The 12,601-nt window shown below is 43.9% G+C and overlaps 1 protein-coding gene across 2 annotated transcripts; it reads right to left on the reverse strand.

The window, feature by feature from the left end:
- Positions 1–639: 639 nt before the first annotated feature.
- sik1 (salt-inducible kinase 1) lies at positions 640–12,382 on the reverse strand. Of its 2 annotated transcripts, none has more exons than XM_081713191.1 (14): positions 12,095–12,382; positions 11,280–11,496; positions 10,957–11,073; positions 8,132–8,195; positions 7,526–7,687; positions 7,038–7,162; positions 6,764–6,887; positions 6,367–6,587; positions 5,715–5,864; positions 5,469–5,576; positions 5,055–5,280; positions 4,657–4,824; positions 4,139–4,343; positions 640–3,821 (listed from the first exon to the last, which is right to left on the reverse strand). In XM_081713191.1, exons 2-14 carry the CDS (start codon positions 11,430–11,432, stop codon positions 3,272–3,274), a joined length of 2,373 nt encoding a protein of 790 aa, XP_081569317.1. In that variant the 5' UTR covers positions 11,433–11,496; positions 12,095–12,382; the 3' UTR covers positions 640–3,271. The 2 variants fall into 2 exon arrangements, with proteins under 2 accessions (XP_081569317.1, XP_026872244.2); XM_027016443.3 differs by having other exon boundaries at positions 4,657–4,914; positions 12,095–12,381.
- Positions 12,383–12,601: the final 219 nt, after the last annotated feature.

Raw genomic sequence — 12,601 nt, forward strand, 5'->3', positions numbered from 1 at the left:
TGCAAGACCTCTTGGCACTTCTCAGCTCAATGTGTTCTCTGTCTGCACACTGGGGCACACATTCCCAGACCCACAGGAACCCTCCCTGTAGCCCATCTTAACACACCTGGTGCAACCCATCAATTACCCAGAGACTTATGAGAACCAGTCATGAATGAACAGAGAACAGGACAAAACCAGGCAGTGCAGGGATCTCTTGGGGCTTCAATTAACCACCAACACATTAGGTTTTATTATCCTTAGAGAGGAAAATTACTTCCACCATGAACCATATCAAGGGCTATCAGTAACCTAACATTACATCCGGAAGCCAGGAAGTTAGTCAGACAAGTCTTACTTATCTTCAAGTGCATGTTTCATTATAGACCATGCCAAACTGCTGTGCATGAAAACAAGTGAAATGTTTTCATTGCTTTGCAGAAACCAACCAAACACGCATATAGAGGAAATACTATGCACTGAAAGCAAGTTTGGTGAATCACCACATACCTTGCAAACTGCAAGTGCATAACTGTGAATATCCTCTACTAGGTGTTTTACAAAATTATGATCTCTGAAATATCATGGTTTTGGTAATGATGAAGTGCTTCTTTACTTGTTTTCCAGGTGTTCTTGTGTGTTATAATAAACAGAAGCATGTAATCTTAGGAATTTTTTATTTAAATAAATAGCCACATAAATTAAAAAAATCTCTCTCCTTTGCTAGCATATACATATATTTTCACTCATTCAAGGCATACATTGTTAGCAAGCAAATCAGGTAAGTATATCCAAATTTTTAACAAAAGAATTTTTTTTTACAGTTCTGCATTAAAAAAAAAAAAATTGTGTTTTAATAATAATCTAAACTCTAACGATGTCTCAAACCCAGCAGTGAAAATTAACACTATATTGAAAATGAGACATATTCATCATAAAGTGCATAATTTAAAAACAGCAAAAATAAATGAAAGTATAAAACATGGGCTTCTGATCTACGGAAAGCCTACAGACCACATTTCTCAATGTTTTTTATGTCATAAAATTAGATCAAAAACCCAACTTGCTTTTCTTACCATGGTATTTCTTCAGAAAAAGGCACGAGCATCAGCGGTGAGTGCAAAAGGGTTACAAAAAGTATAGCAATAAAATGTAATAAAAAAGGAATTAACACTGTTTCTCCAAATCACGTGTTCTCTTCATCTTATCAGTCACTGCTTTAAAAACCTTGTACTCCACATGACCCACACAGTGTAGTTCACATAAAACATTAACGTTTGGAAAAGCAAAAAAGAAAAAGACTTACATGCAATATGATCGTGTTGGGGGTAAGAACTGTGTGCTTTTAACAAACAGTGGGTTTGCAGCCACTATTAAATGCACTATTATTGCAAATAAATAATAAACAAACACAGAAACACTTTACAATCTACTTCTAGCACCTAATAGCAATGTCTCCCAAGTACATGTAAAAATTTCTGCCTGTGTATTTCAACAGTATTGCTATCAGATGTTTAAATAGAGTAACAGTAGCATGAATACATACTAGTACAGCAGTGGTACTCTGGAGATCATCATGCTCTGTGTGTGGTGCAAGATATATGAAAAAGATTGCTTTTCCATCTCTGTAAGCAACTACGATCAGTGGCAGCTTCCTCAGAGGCAAGACGAGGCTCTGCCTGTCTGCCTGCCTATCTGCCTCAATGAGCGCTGTAGTTTGTGGAACAGAGAGCTCTCCTCCAGTAAAGCAGCCACAGACTCATTCATACTCCTGTCTGTCCTCTCTTTTAGACTTGCTCTACTTCTGCCATACAAAGACAGCCAGAACAGTGCCGTTCAGGAAATGAGCACTACGAAATGGCTGGGTTCCTTTCTTGCACACGCTCAGTCACACCAGCATGTTGTGTTCCTGAACCAAAAGTTCAGATAATTTCATACAATTATTAAAAAAACTCACCATAAAAATTTGCAACAAAAGGAAAAAAATAACCAACAGCAGGTGTTTAGTACCTGCTAGTTTCCTTCATAAGCTTCTTCACCTGGTGCTACGGCTCAGTGTGAAATATTGCACTAATCCCATATGCTTTGTTCTCTCTATGCAGAGTACATGATAAGCAAGCAAATTCACACTGCAAAACGGTTTGAAGGGTCAGTGGGCATGCAGCTTGCTGTGGGCTATCACACAGAGCCCATGGTATATCGCAGAGGGAGGGAAATGACTGGGAATGGTGGAGGTAGTGATAGGATGCAGGAGTAGCTGTGCCTGTAGCTGTTTTCCTTTTCTGATGAGCAGGACTAAAGTCAAGTGCAAAGGCTCAACAGCGACTCCTAAAATGAGTGAGCTCACATCAGCCAAAGATAACAGCAGTACTGCTGTGTGCATACAGCGTTCTGGAGCGTCCAGGTCTAGGCGTGACACAGCACCAAACAGCACGGGAGGTTGTGGTCCATCTGGCTATATCTCGCTCTCTTTGACCTACACATGTAATGGTCATCGGACCTAAGGGCAGTACCTGTTGTGATTTTTAAGCTATTGTTTTAGCCATTTCTCCCTAATGATAAAGTACCATGAATGACCCTCTCCCATTGAAATAAAGCAGCACTAGTTTATCTATATTTTGTCATTTCAAATTGCAGTTAGTGAAATAGGAAAAATTTGTTGTTTGTCCTGGAAGTTTAGGATAAATCTGATACTGCATGTTACTTGAAGGATTATTATAAAACAATGTAAAAAGGCAAAGATAAAAAAGAAAAAAAACTTTGGTCTTCTCAGTGAAATGACACATTGATAGTGGGAACCTCATAGCTCTAAAAGTAAAAGCTAGAAAAAAAAAAACATTTTAAGGAAGACGTCACCATCCTATCTTCATACATATAAGGAAACTCAGTTGTCTCTGCCATAATAATAATTTTTCAACATGGTCAGTCCTTTGTGTTCGCTGCACCCACACCAGTGAAGGTTCTTTTCACATGTCAAAGAGACAGGTTCTGTGTTTTATTGCTCTGTGTGGCTGGGAAAATCTTGTAATGGAGTATGAGCAGGAGCGCCACAAACAGTCTGGTTATTGCTTCTATTTTTCCTTGCTTCCTTTAATACACATGTACTCTGATGCAGAACTGCCAGATGCTGAGAGCTCAACTGTCACATGCATTGTTCTCTTCTTTCCAACCAGTCTGTGTTCTCTGTTCACCAATCCTGGGCACCAAGATACCTTTCTGTGGCAGTCAGCATCAATTTTTTCATTTTCTTTCTGTTTCACATTGGAGACCACCCAATTGTGTTTTACTCCAGTTATTTCACCATCACACAGCTGGTGAGCTGTTGACCTGTGCAGGCCAGCTGATCTTGGAGCTCAGGGGCTTGGGGGCTGCCCTCAGTTCCCAGGTTCCAGCGCACCTGATGGGGCAAGAGTGAGAAGTGCCCCTGGGTGTTTGTATGGATCCCCATATCTGGGTGCTGGGTCTGAAGATGCGGCTGGAGGTGGGTCTGCTGGCTAATGTGCAGTCTGGCCTCCAGCAGGTGGGCTGCGGAGGCCACAATTGAAATGGAAGATGATGAGGAGGATGAAGAAGAAGAAGAAGCAGAAGAAGAAGAAGAAGAAGAAGAAGAGACGTGGAGAGGCTGGGACTGAGGCTGCGGCTGCCACAGACCATGCTGGAGTGGCAGAGGGGTCTGCTGGCCCGCGGGGAGCAGGGACTGGCCAGGTCTCTGGCTCGGGGAGCTGTGGAATTGGGTGGCCTGGGCGAAGAAGCCGCTGGAGGGAGGGGAGGAGGGTAGTTGGTAGGGCTGAGACAGGAAGAGTGCCATCTGCTGCTGAGGCTGATGCTGGATCTGCAGTAGCCTACAGAGGGACCATGAGCACAGAGCCCTTTCAGTAAAAACACTACCCATGCAAAGGATAGTGACCCATGCAAATGGCACCTTCAGTCCTGAAGAGTCAGTTTGTATAGTTTAGTGTTTTCCCTACCATAACACATATTACTCAACTAAATAATCAATCAAATAAATGTCAAAATTTTAGAGATCTGAATTTAGGATTTAATCAAACCCCTAATGTTATGAGTCAGGTGTGCTAGAAAAGAGAAAAACCTTTAATCCATGTACTACCCTGATCCTCCAGGACTGGACAACTCCAATATGAAATGTAGCCTTTCTTACCTCTGCTGATGCAGCACCTCCTCCAGCATGCTACGGCCTTGCAGTCCTGTTGGGGGGCACAGAGACGGCCCCAGAGACCCTCTGCTGCCCCGGGGACACGAGGTTGGAGGGCACACCTGTCTCGCCAGACCCTTGATCTTATTTAAACCAAGCAAACCTTTGGTGCGCGTGTTCTTTCGCAGTTGCTGACGGAAAGCTTTCAGACCTGCAGGCATCAGCACATACGCTGGGTCAGCTATGGGCACTGGATGCTGGTAGGCACCAGACACATGCACACACACACTAAACATGGGAATTGATGTTTTTTGGCTAGATTTTAAATTAATCTGTTATGTACACTTCCTTAAATTGTATTTTACTCTTATTTTTATTTTTATGTGCTCTACTAGAGAACTTATTTAATTTTACACTGTTACTTTATTCTTAATAATTCAGTAAAGCATAATTAACTTTTAAATCCTTACTCTGTCTCATGCATGCACACACACGCATACACACACACAAACAGGCACACAGACCTTGTGTGAGTGAGGTGTCGGAGGCTCGCCGGCCCTCCTGGAAGCTAGCTGCATGCAGGCTGCTCTGGTTCTGCAGGAGTCTGTTGGAGGAAAGGGCGAGGGGGATTTCTACAGGCCCTGAGGCCCCAGGCCCCATCCCAGAGGTCAATAGTGTTGACAGGTTACCCACTGCAGCAGCAGAGAAGGTAGGGGTCGCGTTGGAGGAGGACTTTAGACAGCTGTCAGAGGAAGCAGCATCGGAGGGGCTAATGACAATACCTGAGATGATGATGATTGGTAAGAGGGGGATTGCTGATTAGTGATATGTGTGTGTTTCAGTATGAATGATTGTCAAAGCAACTTCTACAGATCTTAAGCCTGTGCTAAGCTAAGTGCAGGAGCTGTGACATTACACTCACATGGTGGGTTGCACTGAAGGAAGCAGGTGGACACCTCAGCGAGGGTGTGTCTGCGGGAGGCGGTGCTAGGCAGATGAAGAGACGGGACCTGTAGCATTCCCTCCTCCTCCTCCAGGTCCCCAGGTCGCACCTCCTCACTGATGGTGGTCTCCAGCAGGCTGTTGGGGGAGATAGAGCGGTTCCATAGGAGCCCATTCAGACTGGCTTCAACGGGACACACCACCCGCTATAGACAGTGAGAGATGGAGATGGAGAGAGGAACATAGGTAGGGGCAGAGAAAGAGAGACAGGGGTGGAGTTAGACTTTGTCTTTAATGAAGAGGTGATTGTGAGTTGCTCCGTGTAATGACCGTGACATTCTTTCTGGACAGCTACAAAAGAAGTTGGAGAAGGCATGTAGGGAGCGATCCTCACCTGGAACAGACCTCCCTGGTCGCACTCTTTCTGCGAGGGTAATGATGGGTTTATCTGAGCAGCGACAGGGAAGGATGTGCGGTAGCAGTCAGATGACTCCATGATCACCTTGAGGAGGAAGAGGAGAGAGGAAGAGTTGAGTCATCCGTAGAAGGCAGGAACCATGGCAGGGGGATGTAATGTCACACCGGAGGCAGTGGGGTTGGGGAGGGCATCTGTGGCTTCAGCCCAGCACCAGACACTTACCTCCGGGCTGGAGGAGTCGGATGCACCCCTGGGCCTCTGCGTCCAGGCGCCACACTGCCAGTTAAGCTGCTGGTTTCGGTGCTCCTTGACGCGCTCCAGTAGCAGGTAGTAGATGGCCGAGAAGTGATTGTAACTGCTGCTCTGGAGAGACTACAAAATCAATGACAATCACAACAAAAAAGAACTGTTTAAGATCCAGTGGCCATATGGGATAAAAATGACATTAACCAACCTGGTTACAAACAGACACAATAACTTAAGGGTCTTCAGCACAATCTGAGGAAAACTGTGCAACATATTTCAGTAACAGATGCTTCTCTGTTTAAGCTTTGGGTATCAGGAGCAGTATATAATTTAAAAGGCATGGTGAGATTGCTGGAATAAACAGCCATTTGTCACCACGGCAACTGAGAGATCATGAACTAAAAACTCAAATCCCTCAAGCAGCAGCAGCAGCAGCAGCTATTAACCTTTCCTGCTGACCTCAGTCGCAGAGCTGCAGTGACTTAGCTAAATTGCTCATATAGCCACCCTCCCATTCCTTAACTCTCATCAGACTAAATCCCTATTCCTGATACAATAGTGAAGCACTGACAGACTGGTCAGTCCCCTCTTCCACTCGAGATACTCCGCTCCTTCTCCATGCACTCACCTCCACGGTCCTCTGCCTGTCGATTCCGAGTGTCTGCATGATTCCCAGGACGGGCTCACTGTAATCACCCAGGTTGGAGTTGTAGTCACCAAGGGAGTGTGAAAGGGCATGGTGGGGGGCGCTGGGGTCGGCCAGCATCCAGCGGTGCTGCTTGATCTGGGCGATCGTGAAGCGCTTGACCGGGTCCACTACCAGCATTTTGCGGATCAGATTCTCACAGTCTATGTGTGAGGAGAGAGGGAAGGGATAGGAACTGCTCAAACCAATAGTGTTACAATAGATATGAATGATATATTATAATATATATATATCAAGGGTAATTATACATTGTAATACATTGTTAGCGACTGATGGTGTTAGTTTGAAGAAACTTCAGCTTTAGGCTGACAGACCACACCTTCTGACATGAAGTATGGTATTCTGAAGCGTCCCTCTGTCACCCTCTGTCTCAGTGCAGGCAGGCTGTCTCCATCAAATGGCAGTGAACCACATACCAGTACGTACAGTACCACACCCAGACTCTGAGAACACACACACACACAGACACACAACATTGAGGACGCTACAGTCTCAGTTCCCATTATGTCTTGTGATAGCATCTTGTGATATCTATTCCAATTCATTCCTAGTGTGTGGAATGGAACTACAGAGTCAGTGCTAAAGGTCTGTACCCAGATGTCCAGCTGGGGGCCTTCGTACTCTTTTCCTTCGAACACCTCGGGGGCCGCGTACGGGGGACTGCCACACCATGTGGCGAGAGGCTCTCCTGCCTTGTAGAAGTTCCCAAAGCCAAAGTCTAAAAGAATTATATGGTAAAAGGGGAGTTGGGAAGAGGCAGATTTTAAATTATCTCTTTGTAAAACAAACAGCAGGTGGTTCTTCCATATGGGTAGCTTCATTACACCATTTGATATTGCATACACTGAAAGATTGGTGTAGTAACCAAGAATCCCCTTCTTAGAATCCCTGCCAGAAAGAGTGTACTCTTTTCATATGACATAAGGTGGCTTTATCATCTCATTGGTTAAAAAAAAAATAAAGCCATTGCTTTCTTTATAGAAGAGGTTGCCTTTCTGACAGTAGAATGGCAGTAGAATAAATCCGCTTCGGTAGGCATGGTGTAACTGGCAGCCCTGAATAGCTCCGTAATTTTGCCCACCTGCCAATTTGATGTTCATGTTGGCGTCTAGCAGTAGGTTCTCAGTCTTGAGGTCACGGTGGACAATGTGGTGTCGATGGCAGTAGTCCACGGCTGTCAGGATCTGCCAGAACTTCCTCCGTGCATCAGCTTCACTCATGCGCCCATGTGATGTCAGGTAGTCTGCAGAGGAGAAGGAGCAAAGAGGATGTGGTCAGAGCAATGCACAAACAGTCCAAACATGGTTAAGTGTCAATGTTTGTGAGTCAGCTTTGTGTAGCTGTGAGTGAGAGACTGTGTGTGTGTGTGAGTGTGTGTGTGTGTGTGTGTGTTTGTTTGTTTGTGTGCTCTTGTCGCACATGGCTGTATGAAACCAAGAACAATATAGAGACATGAATGAGCAGCTCTATGATTATGAATTGGGAGCTCTATAATGTTTATCTTTAACGAATGCTGAAGGAGAGACAGGTGAGGTGCCAGGCACACTGTCATGTTTTAACCTTCTGTGTGAAGGCCACGTGCGTCAGACACGCTGAATGCCTGCCAATCAATGTTCTCTATGACCGTCAGGTCTGAATCATGAGTATAAGAAATGAAAGCTGATTCGTAGAGCTGCTTTGGACTTACCAAACATCTCTCCATTTTTTGCATACTCTGTTACAATGTACAGCATGTCTTTGGTCTCCATGACCTGCAAAGACACAGAAAAGACTATCAGAATGGTGCTACTGGTTTTAAGCAGACTAATAAATCTCTCTTTATTGCCTCATGAAACTTTAATGCTGGCATTAGCAGTGTTTGGAAAGAGGGCCAGTACTGGAGTGTATGTTGAGAGCCAGACACTCCTCTTCCCCACTCACACACACAGACACACACAGCAGAAAAACTATGCATTGTTCTCCCCAAATTGGATCTCATCTCCTACTAGCTTGGCTTTGACTCTCAATCTGTTTTTCTTTGATAGAAGACACACAGGCACCTTCTGAATGTCTCACATTTAAAGCAGAATGACAAGAGCACAGAACACACACACACACACACACACACACACACACACACACAGTGCTCATGCTGTAGTGCTCATGGTGGCCCCAACAGCTGTACCCTTTCCCAAACACACACACACACACACACACACACACACACACACACACACACACACACTGCAAAGTCCTGTATAAACCATCATTTTCATTGAATGACAACTGAAACAATTTTTGCTTTATGTTTTTTGTGTTTTCTCTCTTCAGCACAAGTGAGGGAATCAAACAAAAAAGCTACGAATATTTACAACAGTTAACCAGTCTCAACCTGTGCATCTAATGAGAACAACAAGCTGTTCTGCCCACATCTTTTCTCAGAATGTCCCAGACATTTCCTGGGAAAGCCTGGCAGTGGACTGCTTATATTTGTTACAGTAATGCCTGTGACACAACACAACTTGCACAACAGGTCCAGAGCTAGAGTCCCTTTCCAGAGCTAGAGTCCCTTTCCAGAGCTAGAGTCCCTTTCCAGAGCTAGAGTCCCTTTCCAGAGCTAGAGTCCCTTTCCCTTTCCTTACCCAACACCTAGACAGCAGTGGACTGCAGTGTGGACACACGGAGCCAAACGGGGGCATGACAGAGGTTTGATATCATAAAGGTCAGCTTAAGAAGACAGAAACACAGCCCACTTTATTTCCACATAAAGCCCTGGGGCTAGTAATGTAAGGGCTCACAATACATACTATTCCCTTCCACTCTTCCCCAGCAACAGGCAAGTGTCTGTCTGTCTGTGTGTGTGTGTGTGTGTGTGTGTGTGTGTGTGAGTGTTTATGTCTGTGGTGGTATCTGAGGCCAGAGAGCTATGCGGCCAGGAAATAGGCTCTATGTGGATGCAAGTAGCTGTGAGGGAGCGGAAACTCCATCTTATCACAAGGGGTCAGAGGTCATTGAATCCACATAATTCTTCTCAAGTGCCCTTTTTTCTCTCTTTCATTGCCTCAGCCTTTAAATAAACCCAGAAGAGAGCTGTTGCCACTGCAATAAAAGTAGAACGCAGGCTGACATGACAGAAGAGCACCATATGAAGGTTGCTAGTTTTGGCTTGATGTGGTGAGAGGCAGTGCAAGGGCCATACTCTGTCCCCCTCTTTCACACACACAAAAACACACATGCACACTATGTCTGTCTCTAGTGGCCCAAGTCAGCACTTTTACCTGTCAGCAGCTGTAATGAGGAGGAATTTGTAACACCCCAAGCTGTGGGGTGTGTCGTTCCTATCGGGCTGGACGAACTCAGCCTGTGGCTCTGGCATTTCTGAACACCCCCTACTCTGCAGGCTAACAGCTCAGAGCACATTGCTGTAAGCAGGTCAGTGTGCCATCAGATGACACCATGATGATTTGGATTTTTGTGGGACATGGTGACGTACATCACACATGTATCACTCTCCAGTAAAGAGACTACTCCTCCCCCAGAAGCCCTCCTTTGGTTTCTGGGAATTTTGGTTGTTGGGAACACTTTCATAACCTCAGGAGCTCAAATCAAAAAGCTGATAATTATGAATTATATTATATTATATAAAGATTATATTATTATCATTATAAAAGACAAAAATGTGCAGACAAAATACCTGTCTAGCATTTGCCAACATAGCAATGAGGATATGTTTGTTTGTGCTTTGTGTGTGTGCATGTATACGTTTGCATCGAAGTCCATGTCAGTGGCCAAAGCGGACTGCATCTCTTAATGCTTTTTCCTCATTACAGACAATTAACTTCACGTGATGGAGTAGACACACTGCGTTTCACTTTGACCCGTGTAAATTAATCAGCACAGTCACAACCCTAAGTCTTACTCTTCCTGACAACCCCCCCACCCCACCCCAATGTGCTCATTTCCCTTTACTTGAATTTCAGAGTAACGTGCAGTAAGGAGCAGCTGCTTGGCTTTTAATCACATGGGAGCAACACAGACATGCAGACATATTCATCATGTCAGAGTGTGATCACAGACACTCCTTGAAAAAAGATCAGCTCATGTGCAGCCGAGGGCAGAGGAGCCACACAAAAACAACGGACCAATAAGCCTGCCCTTTTCACTATTTATAAAGTCTTCTCCTCCTCCCTGCTCCTCTGCTGAGCACAGCAGTGCCTCTGAGAACCTTCACCTAAGCATGAGTACAGCTGCTTTAAAGCAGAAACTACAGTGCCTTCACAGCAGCACCCCCAATGCTTCCCAAAACTGAACATTCATTTATCTGTCAACTTTTTGTGCACAACACACAGTAATTCATTAATTCAGTTGAAATAATTTAGTCAAAAGCTTGTGATGCATTTTGCTGAGTCAGCAATTGAATAATAATTTTTAAAAAGACTTAATATTTTTAAATATTTGGTGAAAACAAAAGGAATTATTTTTCAAGTGAAGGTGTAATATAGTACAGAAAAATAGAGTATTGCATACACCAACCTGATAAAGCTTAATGATGTGTGGATGATTCAGTAACTTCATGATTTGAACCTCCCTGTAGATCTTCTCCAGATTGGAGGAGTTAAGTCGTGTCTTGTCGATTATTTTAATAGCAACCTGTGTTTTAATAAATACACTGATTAGTTTCATACAAACTATGCAATGGTTTAATTAAGTTATACAGTTATATTACACATAATAGAACAAGGCTATTTTTTATTCTAAAATTTGTGAATTGAAGATGCATGAAAATAAAACCAATTAATAAAATCAGGTAAACTGTATCACTTGTTAATAAGTCTACTTAACGGTAGGAGGCCTACCTGTGTTTTTGTTACTTTGTGCCTCGCCAGTTTTACCACAGCGAAGTTTCCTTTACCCAGCGTCCGGATGATTTCATAAAAGCCGACCTGGAGAGGCCTTGCCTGTGTAGCGCTGGTCTGACTCCCCGTACTGCTCTCTGACATCACTACCATTTTGCTGGAGGCCTTTGTGTGCTTGTATGCAGCAAGGTTATCTCGGATCACTTTTATTTGGCGCCTGCAATAAATAAGAAAAACGAAAAGGCTTTTCACACAAACCCAACATCACGGTTGCATGTTCACCAATGAAGCATTAGAATAATTGTTATAAATAGTAAAATAAGAGTAAACATTTATTATTATGATTATTATTATTATTGTTGTTGTTACTATTATTATTAATGTTGGTGGTGGTGGTGGTGGTGGTGGTGGTATTATTGTAGGCTTCTCTCGAGTTTAAAACTCTTTAAAAAAAACTCTTAAAATTCACGTGATTCGTAAGGGAAGAAACCATCGTAGCCATAAAGCTATAAATTCTATCGAAAACGAAAACACCTCTGCATTTTAATTATCTCACTGAATATGAAATATGAAACTGCGGATCATATCAAAATGTAACCTAAACCAGTCGCGTGAAACAAAATCAAGTCTATCGAAACTTCTGAGGGTTTACTTTAGTTGGCACTGTTCTTATCACTATTCCAACGAGGTATTTAATATACAATCGTCAGCGTATAAAACTAAAAAGATGACTGAAAGCTAATAAAGTCGGTCTTCCGAAGAACACTAATACAGGAAACGCAAATATTCAAAATGTTACTATCCAGGCTACTCACCCTTATAGGACTAACAAATTCCACCTCCTTCCACAGCCGTAATAGTTCTCAAATGCGGATTTATAAGTCATTCCACAAAAATATTCGCCCTGATGCTACTAGAAATTTGTCATCTTGTTTATATAAGCGTAAAACTTTAAATTACCTATGTACAAAGATAGGTATACACTTTTACGGAGAGAGTCGTAAAAGCAGCGATACTATTTACAGGGTGACGCTTCTGGCCACCTGAGCTCCCTCTCTCTAACGAATGCGCTGCGCCGGTATGCAAGCGAGCGCTACAGGCTGAATCGCTCCACCTCTTCCCCGTCCTGCCATAACAAACTGATACCCACCTCATTAACGTCACACTCGCGTCAGAGCCCGGAGCAGGGCACAAGACCAGGCGAGAGCGCAAGGCGCAAGTTGCCGAGCAACAGTGCGGCTCGGCGTACGGTGACGCGAGTGCTGATGGAGAGGTTGCTTGGAGATTAAAACGATGACGCCAGTCCCAGGGATGTGTCATCA

This window comes from Electrophorus electricus, chromosome 4 (assembly GCF_041902795.1).
Source record: "Electrophorus electricus isolate QZ-2024a chromosome 4, ASM4190279v1, whole genome shotgun sequence".
Lineage (NCBI taxonomy): Eukaryota > Metazoa > Chordata > Actinopteri > Gymnotiformes > Gymnotidae > Electrophorus > Electrophorus electricus.

Bases quoted from the DNA above. Each gene is read 5' to 3' on its own strand.
- sik1 (XM_027016443.3), bottom strand. From the start codon at position 11,432: ATGGTAGTGATGTCAGAGAGCAGTACGGGGAGTCAGACCAGCGCTACA. The intron at 8,196-10,956 runs GTTGGTGTATGC...GTGTCTTTGCAG, and splicing joins ACATCATTAAGCTTTATCAG to GTCATGGAGACCAAAGACAT. The intron at 4,915-5,054 runs GTGAGTGTAATG...TCATCATCTCAG, and splicing joins CCTTCAGTGCAACCCACCAT to GTATTGTCATTAGCCCCTCC.